General features: G+C 43.8%; 1 protein-coding gene across 1 annotated transcript in view; it reads left to right on the top strand.

The window, feature by feature from the left end:
- LOC119185776 (solute carrier family 41 member 2) overlaps positions 1-12483 on the top strand; it is a 39397-nt gene extending 26914 nt beyond the window's left edge. The window contains exons 3-7 of the mRNA XM_075894580.1: positions 4199-4331; positions 6573-6719; positions 9368-9503; positions 10358-10431; positions 12185-12483. Of these exons, the coding sequence (XP_075750695.1) occupies positions 4199-4331; positions 6573-6719; positions 9368-9503; positions 10358-10431; positions 12185-12483 (789 nt within the window). The remainder of the gene's footprint in view (positions 1-4198; positions 4332-6572; positions 6720-9367; positions 9504-10357; positions 10432-12184) is intronic.
- Positions 12484-12698: the final 215 nt, after the last annotated feature.

The following is a 12698-nucleotide window of genomic DNA, read 5'->3' as shown; positions in this document are numbered from 1 at the left end:
GCATACATATCTCTTAAAATAATTACCTCACACTCTTCTCCTAGTTCGTCAAAGTCATTTCCTCGGCGCTGCATGATTTTTACTATTTCCTCTCTGGGTTTTGCCCCTTTCCACTTGTATACCAAACAGAGGAGCGTCATTTGCCCTGCCACTTTACCTTTTAGCCATGAATGCTCCTTGCACTCCTGCTTGACCCTTTGCCAGTCTGTACTTTTATCAATGAATGCCCCAATACAACCCCAATTTCTGCTGCCATCTGTTCTATTACAATATTTCCACGTGTTGTCCAAACGGCTAGGAGGTCGTTCCATGTCTCTAAAATGTGTTTCTGCAAAACCATATACCATGGACCTCTGCTTCTTTAGCTGTTCTTCTACCTCTTCCCATTTCAGCCTGTTGCTGTCACTCTGCATGTTAGCATACCCTATGTCTGAATTGGCTCGGCTTTCGTGGCTATGTGTATTTTTGCCTCAGACTCTACGTATCTTAAATGCTGGTGCCACTTTGGAATTGTATCTGTCTATAACACCTGCCAAAGAATCTCCCTTGTTGTTTTTCTTGTTACTAGCTATTCTTCACACCGAAGGGCCAATGTGACCCCCAAAAAACCTACTGCGCGTCCTGCAAGTCACCAACACACCTCATGACCTAGCCGTCCATCGAAGTGAATTCTGTCTCATTGACAACCACCCCACCTAAGCATGTCTCTGTTTATTTCCACCACCTCAAAGCCTTTCTTTCGACTCATGCGCCATATCTCTTGGTTTGCGTTTGACAACCGCTTTTTGCAGGCTGACGTCACGCACCGGTACCTCCGGTATCGTGCATATCATTACCTGTACCTGAGGAGAAGTGGCACGCATGTCATCAACCCCTTTCGCCAGTTTGGTCGCTAGTCCTGCCGTATCTTCATTTAGGACATCGTTTAAACCACCTGAAGTTATCACGAGGTTTCGTCTATCAGCTCTAGTTTTAACTTTTGCGCTCGCTTGCCTCTTGACTGCTTCTAGCTTGCGTCCTCGGAAGGTCCCTACTGGAACCCTCTTCTCACTTCTTACACTCTTTTTGATTGCTTCTGCGCATCGATTTAAATTCGAGTCCCCGGTGATTATCACACTTTGGGACTTTTGAGCTGGAGCGTCCTGCACCTGGGGGTTACTTGCACTTACGACGCCGGCTGTTTTGTCCACTACCAGCCCCCCCCCCCCCCCCCCTTGCTGAAGCTGGGTCTTGCGACCATAGAACCGGCTGAACTTGTTTTTCCAAAGTGGCTGGCTCTTTCTTCTCCGCCGTTCTGGTTGCTGGTGCCCTACTGTTCTTTCCATCGGCCGCTCCTTTGTTCACCTGCGCTAGTGCCTCCACGGCGTACTTGATCCTTTCTGCCATAGCCCTCCTTTTCTCTTTCTCTGTCGCCAACACAGTCACCAACTAGGTGATTCTCATCAGCAGTTCACTCTGGGCAACCATCATTTTCTCTATTTTTCCCTCAACTTCACATTGCCTACACTTGGCGTCAGCCTCTTCTCCATGCGCTTCTGCACTTGAGTCCATTTTCAAGCCCACACTGCATCCTGAACAGTTTACACCCGTTTAACAAAGTCTTTTTGACATAAATGTTCTTATGACTTGTCTCAATCGATAATTACCAAACGCAATCACTGTCCTACGAAAAAGAGAAAGTCTAAGCTCTACTACAAAAATTTGCATGTTCAGTGTACGTGCACCTCCCGCATGGTGTGTCAAGAAAGAAAACAAAAAGAAACAAACACACACACACACGCACCAGCTATTAAATACCTAGTTTCTTTCCCCCGAGAAAGCCGTACATTGTATTAAGTGTACAAATATTTTAACTGCTACCTTATTATTTATAAAGGCAAGCTCAAAACATTCAGAAGCACTCTGTTCTGGCCATGAGCCTGAGTCTAAGGTACTCATGTTGGGAAAAAATTCTGTGAGTCCAGGTCCAGGTGAGCCTTAAACGAGAAATGTTTTTTGTTTATTGTGAAGCATCTGCACAGTCGATCGGGAGCGCTCAAGAAACACGTTCATCTTTCTAGTGAGGTATCGGTAAGGGCACCACCTGGCGGTGTGTTAAGGCGTTGACAAAATCGCATTTCAACAGGACACACCAAATGGGATGAATGCTTAGAAACGACGCGTTGAAGAAACTAAAGGCGAATGCTATGGCCATGAGACTTTACTGTGCCTTACCAAAAACACCATGAGAGGACAGTGTTAGATATAAGTGATGTATTTTTAAAAGCGTACAAAACATGTTATTATGACACAGGGGATAGCGTGCCCAAAATATGTTGTCCTGGATCTATGGATCATGGGTTGAAATGGTATTGAAACTACTTCTTTCTTCGTTTTCTAATTGTGAATATTTTTTACGTCATTTTGGTGGCGTAAATACGTCACTGGAATCTCTGTCTACCCCGGCATAGAACGTTTTTGTGTTAAAAAGTAACCCTGGAAGTAAACGCTAATGTGAAAGAAAAGAGATGACAACCTCTTATTGCCAAAAATTGCTGCTGTTGGATTTCGTATCCAGCGCCGCTCGAAATCAATGAGTCGATAGAAAAAAAATTGGGAAGTAAGTGTACGAGTGGAGTATGCATACCAATATAAAACTTAGTATGTCGAGATTAGTCCAGCAAGAATACACATGAAATATTTTCTTCAGCGAATCTAGATACATGAGGAGCAGCAACTGGCAACTGAAGTATAAGGTTCAGGCCAAATGAACCCAGCGCTTTCGTCTTTATTTCCCCAAGCACGCTTGATGTCAGCGTAGTGCCGCTTGTGCGCTTATCACGAAGCCTCAACCACATAAAGCAATCGTATAAACAATGTTGTCAAATTTTCACTCACGAAACCTACTCTACTATGTAGCTTAGAGTTTCTTGTGTTCATAACTGCATCGCCCTGAGATTCACGCCATATCAAACACTGCCACATTGCGTGAAAATATTGAAATCATATTTACAGTGACGTATTTTGTTCGTTTGGCGTCCTTCGGGCTGGAAAGTGAGGTCCTTACTAATTGCCTTCTTACGTGCAGAGGTTGGACAACTCATTAGTTTATTCAACCCATTCAAACTCACTTTACCCCGTTCTGGCTATGAGCCTGAGTTCAAGGTAATCCGGTTGGGAAAAAATTTTGTGAGTCCGGGTCCTGGTGAGCCCTAAACGAGAAATATTTTTTTAATGGGAAGCATTTCTTAGTGAACTTCAGTGACATCTATCTATCTATCTATCTATCTATCTATCTATCTATCTATCTATCTATCTATCTATCTATCTATCTATCTATCTATCTATCTATCTATCTATCTATCTATCTATCTATCTATCTATCTATCTATCTATCTATCTATCTATCTATCTATCTATCTATCTATCTATCTATCTATCTATCTATCTATCTATCTATCTATCTATATATCTATCTATCTATCTATCTATCTATCTATCTACGACATTTAGCTCTCCTGGCCGTTTGAATATTGGTATCAATACCAGAACTGATATGGGATATTATGAGTGTATGTCGAGCATAAATAACTAGTCATAGCATAAAAATCTTGATAGTAATGTCATGATGTAGATTACATGCGTTGGCTGCTTTTGTCGTGGCTTCGTTCAAATGACACATTGCGAAACTGGTATGGTATCACTTGACTGCGTGACGAACATCCTAACCTGAAAATAATGACATGCATGTCATGAAAGTCATGACTACACTCCCCTCTCGAGGTGCGCTCGCAGTCGTTTCGCTAACTTCACATGTACCAAGTTTATGTCACGCGACGTGAATAGGCGACGAAGGTAAATGACACGTCCAAACATGATAATCATGACATTCGTGTCATGTAAAACATGACTACATGCGATGCTCATAGTGCGCTCAGGGCCATTTAGCTAGCTCTACATATACCCTAATTTGGTAGCACGTGACGTGAATAGACGGCAAAAGTAAATGACACGTCTAAATATGGCAATGATGGCATGGAAATCGTGTACGGCATAATTTACGTCCGTCTCGTAATGTTCGGTTGGTTTTAAAGTGAGACATTGACCTTCCTCATTCGTGCTTCGCATATTACCGGTTCCCTCTGTACGTTAGATCTGCCATTTTTTAATGAGTCTGAATGAGCTACATCTTGTTTTGTCAATCTATGTTTACATGCAGTGCCAGTCGACAGTGGCAACCTTCCTGACATGTTCACTCGCCGTCCTGAAAGGCCTGGCAATTGACGGTCTCTGGGACCCTTCCCACATCGCCGTCCTCTACGCTGTAGCGCTGGCCGCTGTCAACACCGCCAGTCTCTTTCTCAGTTGCGTATTTGTTTTCAGGGCCTCAATCACCGAAGAATTGCTTACGGGAGCATGGGACAAAAAAGTAGTGCAATTGTGAAACATTTAAAAATATCGTTGACAAGTTAGAAATGCACACATAAGTATTGAGGTAACAAAACTACAAATAGCCATGGTGTGTTACATAACATAAACAAATAGTTGAAAAGCGAGCGAATTCTTAGGCATCAAGAGATGTGGAATATTGTTGTGACGACGCACATGTAAAGATGCACATACATTGTGGTGCTCTATTTCGATGCTCACAGCATTGTATAATGCAGGCGTTTAGAACCAATAAAACTAGAAGGCACAAGAGGAGCTGAAATATATGGACGAAAAACTGTATTAGGATTCATTTCGACAATCGGCTTTTAACAAACTAGGTTGATATTTTGAACACTTTACACAGAGGCCTTGGAATCGGCTGGCTTTGTATATCGTGAGCTTCCTCGCTGCACAAACGGTCACGCTTCCTCAAAACGATAAAGTGTCAATCATCCATGTTCTGTCAGTTGTGCGTGACTATTTTGTAATATCCATGTGCACATAATTAGTGGATTCCATTCATCTGGCATTACTTCACGTATATATGCAGGGCGTTTCAAAAATGTGTCCAATATTGTTTAAAGGTAAAAAAATACGCTATTTGCCCATTGCCTTCACAGTCTTCTCTGCAGCCAAAGGTATTTTAGAAGGGTTGAATACATAATTGAGAACAGTACTTAAGAAACTTACTTTATTTACCTTTTCAATTAGCTGAGTCAAGTAGTTAGGTGAACTGGATAAATTGAAGTCCTTAATGTGAAGAACCCATTGCTGCTATGATGTTTCTGAAAAAGGGCCTCTTGTAATGACTGTGCAGGTCGCACACCCACACAATGGAGTCAGTAGATGGTTGATATAACGGCTCCTCATTTTGGTTTCACACTTTCGCGATTCGGTTTTGGTTTCTCCGCAGAATTGGGGATATTTTCATTTTATTGCAGTTAATATAATAGGTCGTTCTTGCAAAATCTCAATGCAGCCATTGGCTTTTTGGATAAAGGGCTTAACCGGGTGGCGCGGGGTCTCCCCTGCGTCTTCTCAGGACAAAAATAAATTTTAATCAATCAATCAAGGGCTTAAATTCTGCCTTTTGACCTAACTGTTTAACTACAGCAGTATTTAGACAGTTAAGTGGAAGAGCAAATGATTTTATTGCCTAAATACTGTTTCAAATATTACCTTCAACCGTCTTAAGATGCCTGCCGTTACAGAAAAACCAATTTCCTAAAACACCCTATATATATATATATATATATATATATATATATATATATATATAAGGGAAAGAAGTGTATACCTAAGGGCTCGTTTTTTCCGTGTTTTAACACAATAATAATGAGATATAACAGACAGTAATGCGAAGGAATGTACAGGGGAAGTTATTAAAACCAGTGGAATGTAAATAAGAAGAAAGAAAAGTGGATGAAAAAATTACCAACTATGAGCAGGAATCGATCCTACGACCTTCGAATTACGCGCTCGATGCTCTAACCACTGAGCTATCACAGCGGCCCTCCCTCCATCCACTTTTTTGGGTTTATCTGTGAATTTAGAAGTAGGAGCGACAGTCAGCGCCATCTATAAGCCAAACAACGAGTGTGAAAACACTCTTATGCGCATGTTTAGTTTCACACTTCCCCTGTACTTCCCTGTACTTCCCCTGTAACTTCCCCTGTACATTCCTTCGCATTACTGTCTGTTATATCTCATATATATATATATATATATATATATATATATATATATATATATATATATATATATATATATACAAACGCCATTTACTAAAAATGTTTTTTTTTCTGAATATAAACTTGACACTTGGATTTGAAATTGTGAGCACAACCTCATATCACGGAACAAACGAAAGAAAAAACGTTGACCTGTAAGGAAACTTTTTTAGATATATTGCTTCGCAAGGCTGTAAGGTGAAATCAAAGGCACGACATAAAGATCCACTTCACTGCTTTTTAGTACACTCACCTGAGCACAGTAGTTAACTTGAACAAGGAAATGTCAACAAAGGCTCTTTTTAACCACATTGTTTGCAAATTAAACATTCACGAACATTCATCTACTTGCTGCCCTGCGAAATATAGCAAGCTGACGTTCTGTACTCTGAAAGAGCGCTTTTTCGATTCCTGCATTTTTTGTTCACGCAGGCTTCGTGATGTCCACGGTGGTGGTGCTGTCCACCAAGTGCGCGAAAAACCCGGACAACATCGCGCCGGCCATCGCAGCTTCGTTCGGCGACCTGACCACGCTTTTCCTCCTCTCCGGCTACTCGTCTTTAATGCTGTACCATCCGTGTGCGTCTTTGCCACGACCACTTTAAATGCGAAGCATTTCTTAGCGAAATTCGGTGACTGTGAGCGTATCTATCTATCTATCTATCTATCTATCTATCTATCTATCTATCTATCTATCTATCTATCTATCTATCTATCTATCTATCTATCTATATATATATATATATATATATATATATATATATATATATATATATATATATATATATATATATATATATATCCGCCTACGACCTTTAGCTCTCCTGGCCGTTTCGAGTATTGATATCAAACTTGGTATGGCATAGCATGGCTTTATGAAGAACATATCTGACTAGTCATAACATAAAAATGATAACGTGTATGTCATGAATATCGTGATTTACAATTCATCGTCCTGCAGCTCTTGCGGTGGTTTCGTTCACATGGCTTCTTGCAAAACTTGTATGGTTTGACATGATTGCATGGCGATCACAAGCGACAGAATCTAACATGAAAATCATGACATGTGTGTCTTGTAACAACATGACTGTATGCCACGCTCATGATGCCCTCGCGGCCGTTTCGCTAGCGTCCCATACACCAAATTTGGTATTATGGTACGTGAATGGATGGCGTAGGTATGTGACTGGTGCAAACATGATAATCATGAGATGCGTGTCGTGTAAAAACATGACTACATGCCACAGTCAAGATGTGCTGGCGACTGTTTCATTAGAATCACTTATAACAAATTTGGTATTACGGGACGTCAATTGATGGCGAAGGTCTGTGATTGGTGCAAACTTAATAATTAGGAGATGTGTGTCTTGTGGAAACATGACTACATGCCAGGGTCAAGGCGCCTATACATTTCGACGTGAAGTGGTGCGCGTGCTCGCTGGCGCTCATTTCGTCGCGTCACGCCGGCGTTGCCACGCCAAGCACTGGGGCAGCCATGTACTCGCAGGCATTGATTGATTGATATGTGGGGTTTAACGTCCCAAAACCACTATATGATTATGAGAGACGCCGTAGTGGAGGGCTCCGGAAATTTAGACCACCTGGGGTTCTTTAACGTGCACCGAAATCTGAGCACACGGGCCTACAACATTTCCGCCTCCATCGGAAATGCAGCCGCCGCAGCCGGGATACGAACCCGCGCCCTGCGGATGTACTCGCAGGCACGCACCGCGCAACATCGCTGTGACGCATGTGCGTTTTAGCGTGTTCGGCATCCCTCCGTCACGAAAAGAGGGAGACGCAGTGTTCTTTGGGTAACGCATCGGCGCGAAACTCAGCATGTCGCAGTTTACACCGGTTGCCGTCGGGCCGCACTGACGGACGCCGGTCGCGCCTGGCGTCTCACTATAGAGTGCTCGCATTTATCTAACGTAGCATCGCTTTGCCAGCGTGCACCTGCGTCAAAGCCACATTGGAGTATATTGGGCCGTTCATGATGCGCTCGCGATCGTTTTGCTAGCTCCACACATACCAAATTTGGTGTTACATGACGTCAATGAATGATAAAATATAAGACTGGTCTGATCATAATAATCCTGACCCGCGTGCCATGTAGGAGCATGACAACATACCGTGCTCATAGCGTCCTCGCGATTGTTTCACTAGCTCCACATATACTAAATTTGGTATCCTGTGACGCGAATAGATGACGAAGGTAAACTACACAACCAAACATGATAATGATGGCACGGAAATCATGTACGGCGTCATTTACCTCCACCTCGTAACTTTGTGCTGATTCCAAAGTGACATACCATCCTTTCTCATTCATGCTTCGCATATCATCGATTTTCACTGTACGTGGGATCTGCCAACATTCATCAGCATTGGGACGGGCAGGTCTTGCGAAAGAAAAGCCTGTTTATGTGCGTTCTTGCGGAAGTTACACCAGGCTTGTTCACTGCGCACACGCTTACGTAATTTCCGCCACGCTTCAGGTGTTCGGTTAACTTTTGGACCCACTTGCTATGAAAATAGTTGATATCGATTAATCCCAATGTTTACTATACTGACACCATTATTTTTGATGGTGCAAGGCGTGGTATTATACGCTTAGACTTCAGGCACAAGTGTGACCGCTCCATGCTAACATTTTCGTGTGCTCCGCCGCGGTGGTCTAGTGGCTAAGGCACTCGGCTGCTGACCCGCAGGTCGCGGGTTCGAATCCCGGCTGCGGCGGCTGCATTTCTGATGGAGGCGGAAATGTCGAGGCCCGTGTGCTCAGATTTGGGTGCACGTTAAAGAACCCCAGGTGGTCGAAATTTCCGGAGTCCTCCACTATGGCGTCTCTCATAATCATATGGTGGTTTTGGGACGTTAAACCCCACAAATCAATCAATCAACATTTTCGTGCGCTCAGAACAAGCTGTGGGTGGATTGGGCCACTTGACGTTGATTGTACTTGTGTAAAAGTGCCAGAGTTAGCCAACAAGAAAGTGTTACAAACAAAGGTCAGCGGTTATTCACTAAAAGCTGTGTGCATCAGTTGTGCATAACTTCAAAAGACTTGCTGTATCAGTGTTACTAATTATTCTACGTATAATACAGCTCACTTTCATTTTTTTCGCGCTCCCATCTGTTCATGCACGGTTGCACCACGAGGCAGCACCGACTGGCCCAACTTCCCACGCCTCTGCATACAATGTGCTCTTGACGACCATATGCAGATCTGGCGCCGCTGGTGATCGCGTTGTGCCTGCTCCTGCTGCCAATGTGGATAGTTCTGGCACGACGCAACAGCGTCTCCCGGGAAGTGCTGCGCGTGGGGTGGCTGCCAATTATTATCGCACTCACGGTCTCTAGGTAGGTGAGCAGAGAACGCACCCATTGCTTATTAGGATTGCGAGTGTTACACTCGAAGCTTTTGCGTTAATTCAGGTGAAAGTTCTCCCCGTAATTTACGTCAAAATTGGCTTTCCCTTCTGGTACTGCTGCTTTTCTGTGTAATAACGCTATTGTATAGCATTGGCAGCAGGCCCCGCTGTGGTGTTCTAGTTGCTGAGGAACTCGGCTGCTCACCGGCAGGTCGTGGGATCGAATTCCGGCTGCGGTGACTGCATTTTTGGTGGAGGCGAAAATGCTGAAGGCCCACGTGCTGATATTTCTATGCACGTAGAAGAACCCGAGGTGGTCGAAATTTTCTGAGTCCTCCCCTGAAGCGTGTCTAATAATCATATGGTGGCTTTGGTGTGCTGAATACAACATATCATTCAAGAATTTGCAGCAGTCTCTAAGTTATTCTGTGCGAATGCATTTTACGGGATCATTCTATTTAGTTTTGTTCTCTATTTCTTTTTATGTTTTGTATGTAGCAATATGATGTGTCATCTACCTGCAACAATGTGGAGTTCGATAAAAAGAATTGTTATTAAAAAATAAACCTTCAAATAACCAAACAAAATGGATCAACAACGAAACCACAATAAACAAAAGTAAATAAAACTAAAAGCAGTCCTAATTTCAGACATTCAATATTTCCCATGTCACCAATAATACCGTCTCGTAATTAAGGGGAATTGAATAGAATTTTTTTAATGGCAATGTGAAGTATTGGAAGAGGCTCCAAGTTTAATTACCCGACAATTTGTAAAGCTCTTCGTACGAAAGCTCCTAAATACAAGTTTCTAGCAACTTTAATTGTTCATGCGCTTTTGCAGCTTTGGTGGGTACATCCTGGATTACGCAGTCTTCGCTTATCCGCCGATCACCCTGCACCTGTCTTCAGTAAATGGTGAGTCAGGCTATTTCAACACTGGAATCCACCCCGTTATACGCGATGGCTTTAAACAGCTACTTTCTCAGTTGGCTGCATCATAGGTTCAGGGCTTCAATCGTAGTCTCTATGAGTGATAACTTTAGAGTGAAGTAAATAAAGAAACAAATAAATAGCGCTTATGTATTACCTTTCCTATTTTTACGATATACCAGCCAGATATCCCAGATCTAGCCGTTCGTTGCCATCTCCAGCTCTTGCCCATCGCCTAGCTTTGGCCTGTGCTATGCGGTTATGCAGGGAAACAGCCTATTATGTACTGCCTCACGACGCAAATCGTACGAAGTATTGTTTTGTTCGGTTGTGTACAGATCCGTGGGGCAGTGTCTTACATTCCTGGTGTTCACAATGTTGGCGCTCACGCTGCCTCTGTAAGTGCTACGTTGTTCTGAGATAGCATGTCGGCGTTCATGGCGCTATGTAAGCAAACAATGGGGAAGCATCATTACGACACTACTTCATGCACTGTCTTCAAGAGCACCGTGAGGTGGCATCGGCAAGGCTTTGAGCCACAAACCAAGGTGCACGAAAGAAAAAAATCTGACATATGTATATTATTTGAGACATAAATGTGTTCAATACACCTGCGACGGAAAGTGCTTGAACGCGCGTGTGGCACAAGCAGCTCCACATGTGGCAACACATCACGACCATTCCCCGAACTAAGGTGGACCGATGGCTTCCATTGAGGAGTGCGCATTTGCACTGGCAAAAAAAAAAGAAGGAGACATTGGCTATTCCTTCGTTCATGGAATAGGCTTTAACCCGAAAGGTAAACGTATCTTGACAGAGGTATCTGAACATTTACTGCGCATTTCCACAACGGCAAAGGAATGAAGGCGTTAGCAGCTTATTTAAGTTAACTTGAAGAACGGCATGTAGCTCGAAACTTGCCGCGCACTGCTCAAGCAGAACAGGTGCACGAAACGGACATACAACAGGACGAGCGCCAACTAAGAACTGTGTACTAGCTTCTCACTAATAGCGGGCTGCTCAGACACAAAGGAACGCGCATGAAATGAACGCTCAAGTATACACAGGACCAGTAAGAATCAGCAGCTCTCACAATTGTTGCTTCTTTATTTTTCAGCAGTGCACTCCTTTCGTAAAGGCGGCCACTGCAGTGAGTGAATCGGCATTTGCGCTCTCCGTAACTTACAAACTAGCTGTGAAACGTTGAAACCAGCTGCATGAAGGGCAGACCCGCACGAGTGGCAATTAACGTCTTGCAGAGGCGTGCTTCCTCGTGCGGACCGTTCGAACACATTCATAGGAAGAGCGATGATTTCTAAAGTTATATCTAAAGCGCACACTTCTCGCTATCTCGCCAGTTATTAAAAGTGAACACGCTGAAGTGCCACCGAGCTATGATCACCGTCAACAGAAAATAACGTACATAAATAGCTCACCGTTAGTGCGCTAATTAATGTGCGTTCCGTGCTAGAGTCGCTTCACTCCGCATGCTGCGGAGCTATATATAGGTGTCATAGGTGTGACTAGTGGTGACTGAACAATTTGTTGTTTTCTTCCAATTTTTCTTGGTCATCTGTGTGGGTATATTTCACAACGTATTACCCTCGATAAAAAGGCGTGAGTGGAGCGGTGGTGTACCCCTACATAAAACATTTACGTGTAAGAAGTTCATTTCGAATCACGACCGAACCAACCGTGAAATACTCTGCTCCGCGTGTCTGATGGTTACCGATTGCAGCGCTGGGCGGCATCCTAGCGGCCGTCTTTAGCTGCAGCTTGTCCAGTTACCTGAACCGGTTGACGCCACTGGGAGACATACCGTTCGAGGAACACGTCTGCGTGGGGCCCCTACAGATGTACTACCAGGGTGGAGAGATGGCCAACGTGGCTTACGTGCTCGTCGGCGTCGTGGTGCCCGGCCAGACGCTGTTCGCTGTGCTCTCCAGGATTCTGCGCTTCGGCAAGGTCTCCATGACCATCACTTTCTTCGCAGCCTATTGTGGTGCATCGCTAGGGCAGGTGGGTCCCCACCGGTGAAGTTTCGTAATTACGAAACGCGAAGAATTCACCTATTGTTTAGGCACAGGAGAAAAAACATGAGTATTCCGCACGCGACCATCAGGGCTACGAGCAGCGCTGACAAACACCCCCAGGTGTCGACGCACAAATACACCCGATTAAGTAGACAGGAGGACAACAGCCGCTTTAGTTCAAATCGTTGAGCATTGGACGCCTTATTTGATGGCTGAAGC

This window comes from Rhipicephalus microplus, chromosome 5 (genome assembly GCF_043290135.1).
Source record: "Rhipicephalus microplus isolate Deutch F79 chromosome 5, USDA_Rmic, whole genome shotgun sequence".
In the NCBI taxonomy this organism is placed as follows: domain Eukaryota; kingdom Metazoa; phylum Arthropoda; class Arachnida; order Ixodida; family Ixodidae; genus Rhipicephalus; species Rhipicephalus microplus.
The sequence above is the reverse complement of the archived record's forward strand: the minus strand, read 5'-3'. Positions and strand labels throughout refer to the sequence as shown.